The sequence below is a fragment of the Pogona vitticeps genome, chromosome 1 (assembly GCF_051106095.1).
Source record: "Pogona vitticeps strain Pit_001003342236 chromosome 1, PviZW2.1, whole genome shotgun sequence".
Lineage (NCBI taxonomy): Eukaryota > Metazoa > Chordata > Lepidosauria > Squamata > Agamidae > Pogona > Pogona vitticeps.
The window spans coordinates 2,434,032-2,447,097 of record NC_135783.1 but is presented as its reverse complement, the minus strand read 5'-3'; the positions used below and the strand labels follow the sequence as shown (position 1 = coordinate 2,447,097).

Genomic DNA, 13,066 nt, shown 5'->3' with positions numbered 1-13,066 from the left:
GCACAAATCAGTGTAGTGAGTGCCCCCGCGTCTAGATAGGGATGCAGCTGGGCTGTCCTCCAGAGATGGAGATGGGCTGCCCAGACCACAGAGGCCACGTGGGTTTCCATGGAGAGATCCGGGTCCAGCCAGACGCCCAAGCTGCGAACCTCACTCTTCGTGGGAAGAGTCACTCCCCCAAAGGACAGGGAGTTTCCCAACCCCACAGACGCCGGGGCCGCCCATGCGCAAGATTTCCATCTTGTCTGGAGTCAACCTCAGTCCGCTTGCCCTCATCCACCCCAGAACGGTCCCCAAGCAGCGCTCAAGGGTCGGAACAGCATCCCCTGCAGTAGAAAAAAGGAGAGGTGGAGGTGGGTGTCATCAGCGTATGAATGACATGAAACCCCACATCCTGGATGACCAGTGGCTTCATATAGATATTAAACAGCATTGGGGAGATCAATGTGCAGAACTCCATAACTGAGGCTCCACAAGGTGGAAGTCCTCTCGCCAAGCTGAACTCTCTGGGGATGGTCCCCGAAGAAGGAACGGAGCCACGCCAAAGCAAGGCCACCGATTCCGAACTCGGAGAGCCTCCCCAGGAGGATACCATGGTGAATGGTATCAAAGGCCGCTGAGATATCAAGGAGGACCAACAAGGACATATTGCCCCTGTCGGCCTCCCGCAAGAGGTCATCCAACAGGGCGGCCAATGCCGTTTCCGTACCGTGGCGCGGCCTGAAACCCAACTGGAACGGATCCAGGGCACTGGTTTCATCCAAAAGAGCCTGGAGCTGATCAGCCGCCACCCTCTCCACCACTTTGCTAATGAAAGAAACCTTGGTGACAGGCCTATAATTCCCAGTTTCATCTGCCGCCAAATTAGGTTTCTTTCTTATGGGCTTAATGGGTGTCTCCTTGAGGGCAGGGGGAACACTGGCACCCTCTCAATAACTCAACCTGGTTGGTTGGTAAGAAAATCCATGGGTATTTAACAGTGGGGTGATAGCCTCTTTGATATACAGGTACAGTAAATTGCTTTGAAGCCTGTGCTCTAAAAGGATGTAAGAACCTGCTTTGAATAACGATGGTAGAAGAACATGAATGTTCATTATACTGAGGAGACTAACCTTTTACAGTGGCTAATGACCCTTCCTTTTTAGAGAAAAGGGGTTACTCTGGGGGTAATTCACATATCAAAATTATGTGTGCATGATTGCAGGCAATGGATAAAACCACAAGAACCACATGGCAATGAGTTAAGGCTCTCTGGTTTACCTTTGACGTTTGTTAGGTGGATCTGTAGGAGGAAAATATACCTAGGAGATACATTACAATTATTGTAGTGTTCATATTTTGTAGTGGTCTAAAAAGACTTGGTTTACGTTGAGTCCATTGAAATGGGTGTCTAGCATGTGTATGTATTTTATCTCAATTGTCTCTCTCTCTCTCTCTCTCTCTGTATATATATATATTTTCGGGGAAACACAGTAAAAATGGCCATTCAGAATCTGAATACTACTATATTATAACTACTAAGAACTCTCTTATGTCGTTTTTTCCCCACGTCTAAGTCTCTTACTTTGCTATTTAAGTGGGAAAAATGGAAGCTGTCTGATAAGAGGCTCTGTATAACTAGTGTCCTTAGTTTAAAGGCTTGTCTTCCAGAGTGCTCTTGTTAAGCTTCACATTCAACCGGACTCTGAGAAGTTTTCTGGAGGCCAGAGCCTCGTTAAGACGCCAGAGTTTTGGCCCCATGCCAACACGTAGACGTCGCTGTTTCAGCAATGTATGCATGCTAGAAATTCCAGCTCACAATTGCTGCAGCAAAATAAATCCCCCCGTATTGTGGAAAGAAAGAAACGTTTGGGATAACCAGGGGTGGAACTGTCGGCTGAAAGGAAGAGCATCATCATCCAGGTCACTTCTGATATTCAAAACAAATGCCTCGGTTCTCCACTCTTTCTTCGTAGTCCCTTCCCCTTTGCCCCAAGATGGAGTAGGTGAGTCTCTCTGGGTTCTTACAAGAAACAGATCCAGAAACTTGGTGGAACTCATTTCTCCCGAGTTCAGTTTCCAGCGAGCACGCTGACTGAGGAATTCTGGGAACTGCTGCCTGAAATGGAACTTTTCAGACTGACCAGGTTCCTGTCGGACATCTATGTCGGCATAAGGATTAACAGCATAAAACGTGGAGGCAAACAGCCACTAATGAACCAGGAGCTGCTCTCATTCCCGGTCACGTGCCAAGTCACACGACTGGTACGTGTCCAAGAATGCAAGCGTCAATTTCCTAATTAGTGGGCGATTGGCTACTGTGATGTACACCATCTGCCTACGCAGATATACAAAAATCCTGAACAGGATTCTGGCCTTTGAATAGATTCCAGAAGCTTGCTGTATTTTCATCCCCAATTTAAGGCGATGGAGTAATTTCTCACTGGCTCCTCTTCTTCTTCTTTTTCCTCCTCTCCTCCAGGAAGTGATGCTCCGACTGTAGCGTCCCTCGTTGATCAGTCAAGATGCTGTCCGGTCTGCCAGAGGCCCTGAGCCGGATGAGGGCCAACTCTCTGCGCAGCTGCTTCAGCCTGGCGGGGCCCTCCGAGTCCACCATGGTGGGCGTGCCCATCGACATCGACAAGGATGAGGTCCGGATCCTCAAAGTTTGCTTTTACAGCAACAGCTTCAACATGGGCAAGAACTTCAAGCTCGTCAAGTGCACCGTCATGACGGAGATCCGGGTGAGTTTGGCGGCTGGGCGGCTATAGCAGGGTCCTCGGGATTCAGAATCTTAGAATGGCAGAGCGGGGAAGGGGTCCTGTGGACCATCCAGTTCAGCCCCTGTCAAGGAGACCCAGTGGGGAATTGAACTTCCAACCTCGGGCTTTGCAACCGGATGCATAAACCACTGAGATATGGGGAGGGAAAGTGATACCAGATGTAGCAACCTGCAGTTTTGAGAACAGTTTAATTGAGTAGCAAAATTTGCCACTAGAGATGGGAACAGGTCGCGATTGGATGATGACCACACAGGTGTTCTGTGGGTTCCAAGCGCTTCCCTCCCACACTTTATCTGGGCCATTGCCCTCTCACTGGCAGGAGCATGCTTCCCTTCTCCACCTCCTCAGGCAATCACTCATTCACAACAGGAGCATGGGCTTCCTTCTTCCAGCTCCTTGGGTGATCAACCAGGGCTTCTCTGCTCTGCCTCCTCAGGCAATTGCCCACTCAGATGAGGAGGTGGGGCAGGGAAGCCTGCAGTGCTGCCTTGGAGTGGGCAGCTGCTAGAGGAGGCAGAGTAGAGAAGCCCACGCTCCTGCCAGTGAGTGGGCAATCACCCAGAGGAGGCCGGAGGGAAGCATGCGGTGCGCACGGAACACCTGTGGCCTTGAAATTCAGCAGAGGCAGCTTTGGCGGTAATAAGGGCACTTTTGTGATATTTGAGTGTCCTTGCGGAGGGGAAATTTCAAAAAAAAAATTAATAATAATTTGCTGCTCCTGGAAGTCTTACTAAAATCATCCTCACACTTCTCCAAACACTACTAATCACAGTCCTGGAAGATGGGAGGTAAGAAGTGGCAGACGCCAAGGCTCAGTCCTGGGGCCCTTTGCTCTTCAACCCTTTTAGTAATGACTTGGATGAGAGAGTCCAGGGAATGCTTATGAAATCTGGGGATGACACAAAATTGGGTAGAGTGGCTAATAGCTTGGGAGACAGGAACAAAATGTAAACAGATCTTGATAGGCTCAAGTACGGGGCTGAAAACAACATAATAAGATTTAACATGGATAAGTGCACACAGGAAAAAAGAAACCACAGTTACAAGGTGGGGGGGAGGCCTGGCACAGCAATACTACGAGTGAGAAGGATCTTGGAATTGTCGTAGATCAGAAGCTGAATATGAGCCATCAGTGCCATGTGGCTGCAAAAAAAGGCCAGTGCGATTTTAGGCTGCATTAATAAAAGTATAGTTTCCAAATCCCGCGAGGTAGAAGAAATTCGCCTCTATTCAGCACTTATTAGGCCTCACCTTGAGTATTCTGTCCAGGTCTGGACATCACACCTCAAGAAGGATGCTGACCAAATGGAACAAGTTTGGAGGAGGGTGACAAGGATGATGAGGGGACTGGAAACCAAGCCCTAGGAAGAAAGGCTGAAAGAATTGGACGTGTTTAGCCTTGAGAAAACAAGGCTGAGGGGAGAGAGGAGAACACTTTTCAAATATTTTAAAGGCTGTCCTCCAGAGGAGGGGCAGGATCTGTTCTCCGTCATCCCAGAGGGCAGGACACGTAACGATGGGCTCAAGTTACAAGAAGCCAGATTTAGGCTAAATATCAGGAAAATGTCTTAAGTGTTAGAGCAGTACGACAATGGAATTGATTTGCTCTAGAGGTGGTGAGCGCTCCAGCGCTGGAGACGTTCAAGAGAAACTTGGGCCACCCTCTGTCAGGTCTGAGTTGATTTGGATTCCTGCCTTGAGCAGCGGGTTGGACTGGATGACCTTACAGGCCCCCTCCAACTCCATGATTCTCTGATTCTGTACACTATCTGGATTAAAGCAAAATGCCTAGATTCAGCTCCAGGGCAAAGCGAGGCCATTTTTAGAAACCGTTCCGATTCAGGACAGAAATCCAACTGGCTGGGTCAAAACTCACTCTGCGTTGACTTGAGGTACCGTCCAAAGCCTACCTCGGTCTCTAAACCAAATCAGAAGATCCATCAACCTATTGATGCCATTTTGACAGTTTTACGTCCTGTGATTCTAACGTTTGTGATTTTAGTGACCTTGCTTTGAGATTTGTAAACCATCTGAGAGCCTTGAGGATCGGGCTGTGAATGAACATTTAAATGAAAAATGCGTAGGCGTCCTTCAGTCTCAAGAGACTGTGGTAAGGTGTTATTCAGTGGTGGTAACTAGTAACTAGTTATTCCATGAAAAATGAATAACGAGATAAATGAGGAGTGAGAAATTTTCACCAGTGTTTGGAAAAGCGACATTGGGACATTCCAGCGCCCACAATCTCACCGTTTATAGATTCTGGAGCTCAAAGGCCGAAAAAAGTAACTTTTCCAAACTCTTCTGAAAGTGAGGCTGGCACTCGGCTGCATCCCCTTCTCCAGGCACGCCGGCCAGTTGTTGCCTTGCTTAGGTGGCATCAAATGGGTGCACTTATCTTATCACCTGGCAAATCTTGTCTCCCTCTCCATGTGGTTCTGGCCAGGAAGAATTAGCCCCTCCCCTCCACCTGCATAGCCCCTCCCCTTCATCTGCATAGCCCCACCCACATTCTTATTCTGGGACCCTGGAGAGTGGGATTCAAATATTGAGAAATGGGCTTTTGTAGAAAGAGGTAGTGATGACCAAGAGGCGGAGCAGCGACTTCCCACACCAGGGGAGATAAAGGCATTTGTAAGGTGTTTAATTTTAGAACAAAAGAAGACGGCAAAGGCGTGGGAAGGTGGACCTCCGGGGACAGGATGACTCAGAGGCAGCCTCTGTGCTCAAAACGGAGCAGGAGAAACTTTTTGTTTCCAAACCACATCAGGAGTGACCAAAAAAAGGAAGGAAGGAAGGAAGGAAGGAAGGAAGGAAGGAAGGAAGGAAGGAAGGAAGGAAGGAAGGAAGGAAGGAAGGAAGGAAGAAGCCAATGATGGATTGGAGGGGGAAGGAAGGAAGGAAGGAAGGAAGGAAGGAAGGAAGGAAGGAAGGAAGGAAGGAAGGAAGGAAGGAAGGAAGGAAGGAAGGAAGAAGCCAATGATGGATTGGAGGGGGAAGGAAGGAAGGAAGGAAGGAAGGAAGGAAGGAAGGAAGGAAGGAAGGAAGGAAGGAAGGAAGGAAGGAAGGAAGGAAGGAAGGAAGGAAGGAAGGAAGGAAAATACACCTTTGTGGGCTCCTGTGTGTCTGTTGCTTCCCAATGTGGTGAAGACGCTTCTTCTTCGTTCAGTTGGTGTGTAAAGATGCTCGGTTAAATTCACAAGGGAGAGTTCTTTGACCAGAAACACAAAACAAAACGAAAAATAAGGGGGAAAAATCACTTTAGCTGCTATATTTCCGTGTAAGCTTTCGTGGAACATGGTTCCTGTCTTCAGACAGATGAGTTAGAAGACAGAGACAGCAGGGTAAAACATTCCCTAAGAATCCGTGGTTTTTGGTGGCATCTCACACCTCAGAAGGATTTGTCACCCCTGTTCCTGGTATTCTGTTCCTGGCCCCATAAAAATCAGCAGTGATGAAAGGAAACAACAGAGGAACAACATCTGGTGACTTAGAGAATGACAGACTTTATCTTTCAGCTTTTCTCTGACAAGATGGGTCTGCTAGTTGTGAAGGAAAACAACAGCTGAAAACAGCCTAATGATTACACTTTGTAATGACTTACGAAACCTTGGCTGATATTTAATCCATGGATATAGGTGTCCATCCTATGTATACATATGATCTCAGCTGTTTCCCTCTGGAACCTTGTTCTGTAGTTCTTCTTCTCCAGAATAGCAATTTTTCTATCTTCTGAAGAGTGTCCCGGTTGGTTGAAGTGATCTGAGACAGGTTTCTGTGACTTGTGATTCCTGATGTTTGATTTGGGTCCCTTCATTCTTTGGCCTAGAGTTCGCCCCTTTTGTCCTAGGTAGATGGGCCCTGTTGGCAATGGAGAGCATTCACCAGGACAAGTGAGACCTGTAATAATGTAATGTGGCTTTGGGTGTCCACATGTCCTCTTCTAGGGAGAACGGTCCTCTTTTCATGCCAAGAGTTAAAGACCTGCCTCTTCAGGCAAGCTTTAAAGAACTACCACTAACTCCCTGGAGGCTGTTTTTCTTGTTGTTGTTGTAAGTTGTGTTTCTAAATGTTTTTCAACATTTCTTCAAGTCTTCTTCAATGTATTTGGAATTACTATTGTATGTTTAATTGTTTTTTTAACCTCGTAGTTTGCTGTGTTTCTATCGCGACACGTTTTTAACATTGCGAGCCTCGTCGCTAGAAAGGTGGCCCGCCAAGGAAACAGATCAATGAATAAAATAAATGTTATTGGAAGATGTGCCAGAAGGCAAGCCCTCACTATGGAGGCGTCCTCTGGCTTAAGGACCGTCCACACCAAAACCCTGTCCAATGATGAGTAACCCTACCGACGGGCTCAGGAAATCGGCTCAGAGTTCGCTCAGCCTTCCATCCTTCTGAGGATGGTCAATTGAGGACCCAGCTCGTTGGGTGACGGTGGGGGGGGGCAATGTGTAGCCTGCATAATTAATAATCTTAAACCCCCCAGAGAGTGTTTCAATGCTAACGAGGCAGTATCTAGGCAGCACACAACAAGGGCAGACAGGTTTAGCCCTCCTCTTCTCCCTCATATTGTTTCTTTCCTCTACTTGGGGGGCAACCTGTCCAGGAATTCGACAGGGCTGAAGAAAGATCCATCATAGGTCTGTGTGCTGAGCCAGGCTGATGGTTTCTGGAGTCCAGAGGTAGAGCGACGAACACAAAGCGTGATGTGAAAGCCAGCATTAGCAGGCCTGTTTTCCTCCCCAGATTGAGCTGAGTGCTTGGGCTTGTTGGAAATAGCCCCCCCACACATATACACACAACTACTGAAGCCATGTTCTTTCAACTGTCACTTGCCACACCTGTTGGACTACAACACCCACCATCCCCAACCATAGCTGACCCTGCTTGCTTGCTGTGGGTTAGTGAGGTTGCCGTTCAGTAAATGTAGAGAATGAGAGTTTAGAAACGGCTGTGCTAATTCACTCTGCAATCCTGTCTGGAAAAGTTCTGGGTCTCCAAAATCTCTCTCTCGTATGCACGCACACACGCATGCACGCACAGAGTCAGAGTCAGTGACTGCACTTCGTTTTCAAAGCCATTTTGCACAAATGCGACTTCGCAGATGGCATTCAGAGCCTCATTAGAGCCTCTGAAAACAGCTTGTCATTAAGGAGTACATGACAGAACATTCCCAGAACATATGTAATAGGGAGGCCCCCTTTTTTTCCTCCTTACCACGCAAATAGGCATTGACTTTGTTCCAAATCCCTTATTTTTAAAAGGCAAATTAGGTGTCTTAAAGGCACCTCTCTGGCCTCATCCTCCATCTCCTTTCACGGGAAGTGAGGAGGAGGAGGAGGAAAACATAATTGCAGAACAAGAAGAGCTGGAATCAGCCCAGAAGCCTTGAGCATGCGACTCCCACAGTGGTGAAGCAGTTGCCAGCACAGGATTAAGTCCACATGCAGGGTGTGAACCCAACCACAGCATTTCCCAATAACGGATTGCTAGACCATGGATGTAAATCCTTGGTGGTTTCATCCCCGTGGGCAAGGTCAGAGCATCACAAAAATGTCCTACGAGAGGGTAAGATATTTTTGGTTCATGCTCTCCAGGAGGGCACTCGCATCAGCCATAAAGAGCTTTTTTGCAAAAATTGCATGACTTACGGCAAGCAAGGAGAAGCACTGGATGGGTTGCTTGCATCTTTTTAAAAAAACACACATCAGCTAATTCTTCTGTATTTGTTTTCTCTGTGTTTATGTGCTTTTCTAAGCCAAAGGACATTTGGTTTGTGCCAGTTGCCACAGAAGCACTGGGTGGAAATCCCAGAAACATCAGATGGGAAAGAAAGTGCATTACTCTCACCCGGAAGGCCAGAGATCTGAACAGGTTTGGAAAATCATGTCCAAGGTGTCTCGTCGTGTAGTGACAGCCTAAATTGAAAGAAAGAAAGGAATCAGCAAGTATTATTCACAATCCACAGCCTCATTGCCTGAGCCCCTGGAGGTGAAACAGAGCCCTCCGGTCTATTAGCCGTGAAATGCCCCAAGCCCTGTTATTGTACCCGATCACTTTTTAGAGCCATTCACATTGGCCGTCACAACATCCTGCAGCAGTGAATTCCAGAATTAAACTGTCTGCCAGAACTAAATTGTATTTAAGGTTCAATGTCATATCATAGAATCATGGAGTTGGGAGGGACCCGTAAGGTCATCGAGTCCAACCTCCTGCACAAGTCAAAGTACATCTGACTGAGGGTAGTCCAATAGTCTCTTGAAGGCCTCCAGTGCTGGAGCACTTAGGGCTTCCCAAAGTCATTGATTCCACTGTCGTACTGCTCTAACAGTTAAGAAGTTTTTCCTGATATTCAACCGAAATCTAGCTTCCTGTAACTTGAGCCCATTTTTGCATGTCCTGCACTCAGGGATGATCGAGAACAGATCCTGCCCCTCCTCTGAAGGACAGCCTTTCAAATATTTGAAAAGTGCTCTCCTATCACCCCTCCGTCTTCTTTTCTCCAGGCTAAACATCCCTAGTTCTTTCGGTCTTTCCTTCCAGGGCTTTCTAGCCCCCCCCCCCCCGATCCTCCTCATCGCCCTCCTCTGGACTTGCTCTACTTTGTTGGCGTCGTTCTTGTTATCTCCAGAATCCAGCATCTTCTAGATTTCACAGGTTTGCTCTCTTGTTAAAGTCTCTCCTGCAAGTATCTCCCACCCTCACCTGCTTGTCTGTCCTCCGTGGACATTTTTGCTTTTCAGGAGGTCATCAAATCCATCCTGCAGAGCGGAAGAATCGGGCCGGACATCCAGCTTACCGAGTGCTATGCTTTGCGCCTGAAGCACGTGAAATCTGATGAAATCCACTGGCTCCACCCGGACCTGACAGTTGGCGAAGTCCAGGAGAAATACGAATCTTTGCACATTGAAGCCGAGTGGAGGTACGGTGTCTTAAGACCTTGCCGGCCATACCGCCCTGGCCTGACTTGTGGGGTGGAGCAAGGTGGTTTCCTGACCCCTGGCATTAGGTTCAGCTGTCAGTCTAAATGGTATCTCCTGGTACAGGGGTTCAATGGCAGTCTTGCAGTCAAGACTCTGCTCACCAGGTCTGAGTTTGATCCTGACAGGCTCAGGCCAGGTGGCTGTAGGTTGACTCAATCTTCCATCCTTCCGAGGTTGGTACTGTATTTTTCTGTGTATAAGACTATACTTTTGTCTAAAATCTTTAGACTAAAAATTGAGGGTTGTCTTATACATGGAAGTAAGCTGAGGAGAGAACAAAAACAAGTGGAGAGGAAAGCAGGGATCAAAGTGGTCCTGCAGCGCTTTGATCCCTTTCCCTCTACATTTGCTAAGCCCCACTTAGATTTCTTAATTTTGGATTAGAAAAGTGGGGGCATCTTATACACGAAAAAATATGGTAAATCGAGTACCCCTTTCGCTGGGAGTGGGGGAGCAACATGCAGCCTGCAAAATTTAAATTGCAAACTGCCCAGAGAGTGCTTTAAGCACTATGAGGCAGTATACAAGCAGCACACTTTTAAAATTAGTTCCCCAAGTAGAGAAAACAGCTCCAGGGGCTCAAGGAAGGCCTCCTCGAAGGGGAAGCAAGTCCAGCTCAAACTGCCACGGGACCTTGGCAAGAATTTCTGCCTTCTCTAATAGGAACCCCCAAGGATCCTTGTTTCATCAGCCTCCCTTCCAGCTGGGTGGGACTCTGCCATCTGTGCCCGAGCCACATCGACGGTCGTCTCGATCCGTGGTTCCCAACTTGGGGTCCCCAGATGTTCCTGGTTGACAAAGCCCAGAAGCCTTCATCCCCTACCTGTGCTGGCCAGGCTTTCTGCGATTTGCCGTCCAAGAACATCTGGGTGACCCAAGGTCGGGAGCCCACGGATCTAGATGGAACCAAAACCCAACTCAGGAGAAAGTGCATCCCTCGGTTCCTACGAGTCCCGGGTTGCTCTAACTCAAGGACTCAATGCTGTGTTCTTTTAGGTATGACCTCCAGATCCGGTACCTCCCCGAGGACTACATGGAGCGTTTCCAAGAAGACCGGACGACGCTCCTCTACTTCTACCAGCAGGTTGGGGCCCCTTCTGATTCTCCACGCTGCCCTATGGCCCTGCTTAGCCATTTACTCCCTCCATGAGTGGGTGGGCTGGTTGGTTTTGTTTCCTTCTCATGGCACATGAGCCCCCCTTGGCTTGTATCCCGTCACGCCACCTCTCAACGAGGTGCATCGGGCATAACTTCCTTCCGAGAGTATCGGGCATAACTTCCCTTCCTTAAAAGAACGTTCTCCTCTGGCCAACATGTGAGGGCCAGTCTGATGTGCCAAGACCAGAGATGGGGAACATGTATTGTCTTGAACGACAGCTCCTAGGATTGTGCAGGCACCCAATACTGTCTTGGAAGATGCAGCTGTTGAGAACAGATGTTTGTTTCCCATCTCTGTCCAATACATTGACACGGAAAATGCAAATGCATCAAAGGAGTGCAGAATTCTTCCCCTTGAGCTGAATATACTTATGCCCTCGCTCCTTCCGGGACACACGTCCTGGTAAATCCTATTAAAGTAGAGTAGGATCCTGCTCTCTGTATCTGCTGATTCATTTATCCACTGCCTGGAAATCCTTAAAAAAACAAGCAATAAAAACAAGCAATAAAACAACAACACAGAAATATGTATTTAGATGTATTTCCAGGATGTCTTCACCAGAAATGACTACTAGAGGGAGCCAGAGACTATGCTATGTACAGCTTTGAATACTTCTGCATTTTCTAACATCTCGAGGGGTGGGGTGGCGGGACTTGGAACCCCTCTCTCATGGATACAGCCCTCCTGCTGTAGGCTGTAGGCTGTAGGCTGAGCTTCTCTTTCTCACTCAAAGCTACTAATCCAAACCACCCAACTCTTGATGCCTCAGAGGAGAGCAGCTTATGCTTTTTAGCTAGGGGTTTATGGCAGTTGTAGGGACGCGGTGGCACTGTGGGTTAAACCTCAGAAGCCTCTGTGCTGCAAGGTCGGAAGACCAGCCATCTTAAAATCGAATCCACGAGACGGAGGGAGCTCCCGTCGCTTCTCCCAGCTCCTTGCCAACCTAGCCATTCGAAAGCACGTAAAAATGCAAGTAGATAAATAGGGACCACCTTGGTGGGAAGGTCACGGCATTCCGTGTCTAGTCGCGCTGGCCACGTGACCATGGAAACTGTCTTCGGACAAACGCTGGCTCTATGACTTGGAAACAGGGATGAGCATCGTGCCCTAGAATTGGACAGAACTGGACAAATTGTCAAGGGGAACCTTTACCTTACGGCAGTTGTACTCAAAAAAGGAATTATTGTTTCTAGCTTTGTCTTGGGCTTCAGAAAAGCATTATCTTCTTCATACCTTGACCGATGGGATGGGTTGTCTTGTTAGACCATGAGCTGAACATGAGTCAGCGGTGTGATGCGGCTGCCAAGAAACCCAATGCGGTTATTGGTTACGTCAATAGGAGTCTAGTGTGCAGATCAAGGGCAGGGATAGTTCCACTCTATTCTGCTTTGGTCAGATCTCACCTGAAGTCTTGTGTCCAGTTCTGGGCACCTCAATTCAAGAAGGAGGTTGGCAACCTGGAATGTGTCCGGAGGAGGGTGACCAAAATGGTCAAAGGTCTGGAAGCCGTGTCCTACGAGGAGCGGCTGAGGGAGCTGGGAATGGTTAGCCTTACAAAAAGAAGGTCCAGAGGGGACATGATAGCTGTTTTTAAATATTTGAAGGGATGTCATGTTGAGGAATGGACAGGTTTGTTTTCCAGGGCTCCAGACACTAGGACAAGGAGCAATGGTTTCCAAACTCCAGGAAAAAAGATTCCATCTCAACATTAGGAAGAACCTCCCGACGGTCAGAGATGTCCGGCAGTGGAACAGGCTGCCTCGAAGGATGGTGGAGTCTCCTTCTTTGGGGGTTTTCTAGCAGAGGCTGGATGGCCATCGGTCGGGAGTGCTTGGATGGATGTTCCCGCGTGGCAGGGAGGGTGGACTGGATGGCCTCAGGGGTCCCTTCCAACTCTGTGACTCTATGACTATAGTGTTGGGTGCGTATTGAACAAAAGCAGGAAGGTAGTCCTATAGAGCACTGGTTCTTAACCTTGGGTTACTCAGGAGTTTTGGACTGCAACTCCCAGAAGCCTTCACCACCAACTGTGCTGGCTGGGGTTTCTGGGAGTTGCAGTTCAAAAACATCCGAGTAACAAAGGTTAAGAACCTAGGCTATAGAGGAAGAGCAGGATCTGTTCTCAAGCCATCCCAGAGTGCAGGGCATGTCCTAATGAGCCC

At 48.2% G+C, this 13,066-nt stretch overlaps 1 protein-coding gene across 8 annotated transcripts in view; it reads left to right on the top strand.

Moving 5' to 3' along the window:
* The window catches only part of PTK2B (protein tyrosine kinase 2 beta), an 87,230-nt gene that overhangs the window by 37,033 nt on the left and 37,131 nt on the right, over positions 1 to 13,066 (top strand). For all 8 annotated transcript variants that reach the window (XM_078381410.1, XM_078381417.1, XM_072986156.2 and 5 more), the window contains exons 2-4: positions 2,462 to 2,723; positions 9,506 to 9,684; positions 10,742 to 10,829. In XM_078381410.1, the coding sequence (XP_078237536.1) occupies positions 2,505 to 2,723; positions 9,506 to 9,684; positions 10,742 to 10,829 (486 nt within the window). In that variant the 5' untranslated portion in view covers positions 2,462 to 2,504. The remainder of the gene's footprint in view (positions 1 to 2,461; positions 2,724 to 9,505; positions 9,685 to 10,741; positions 10,830 to 13,066) is intronic.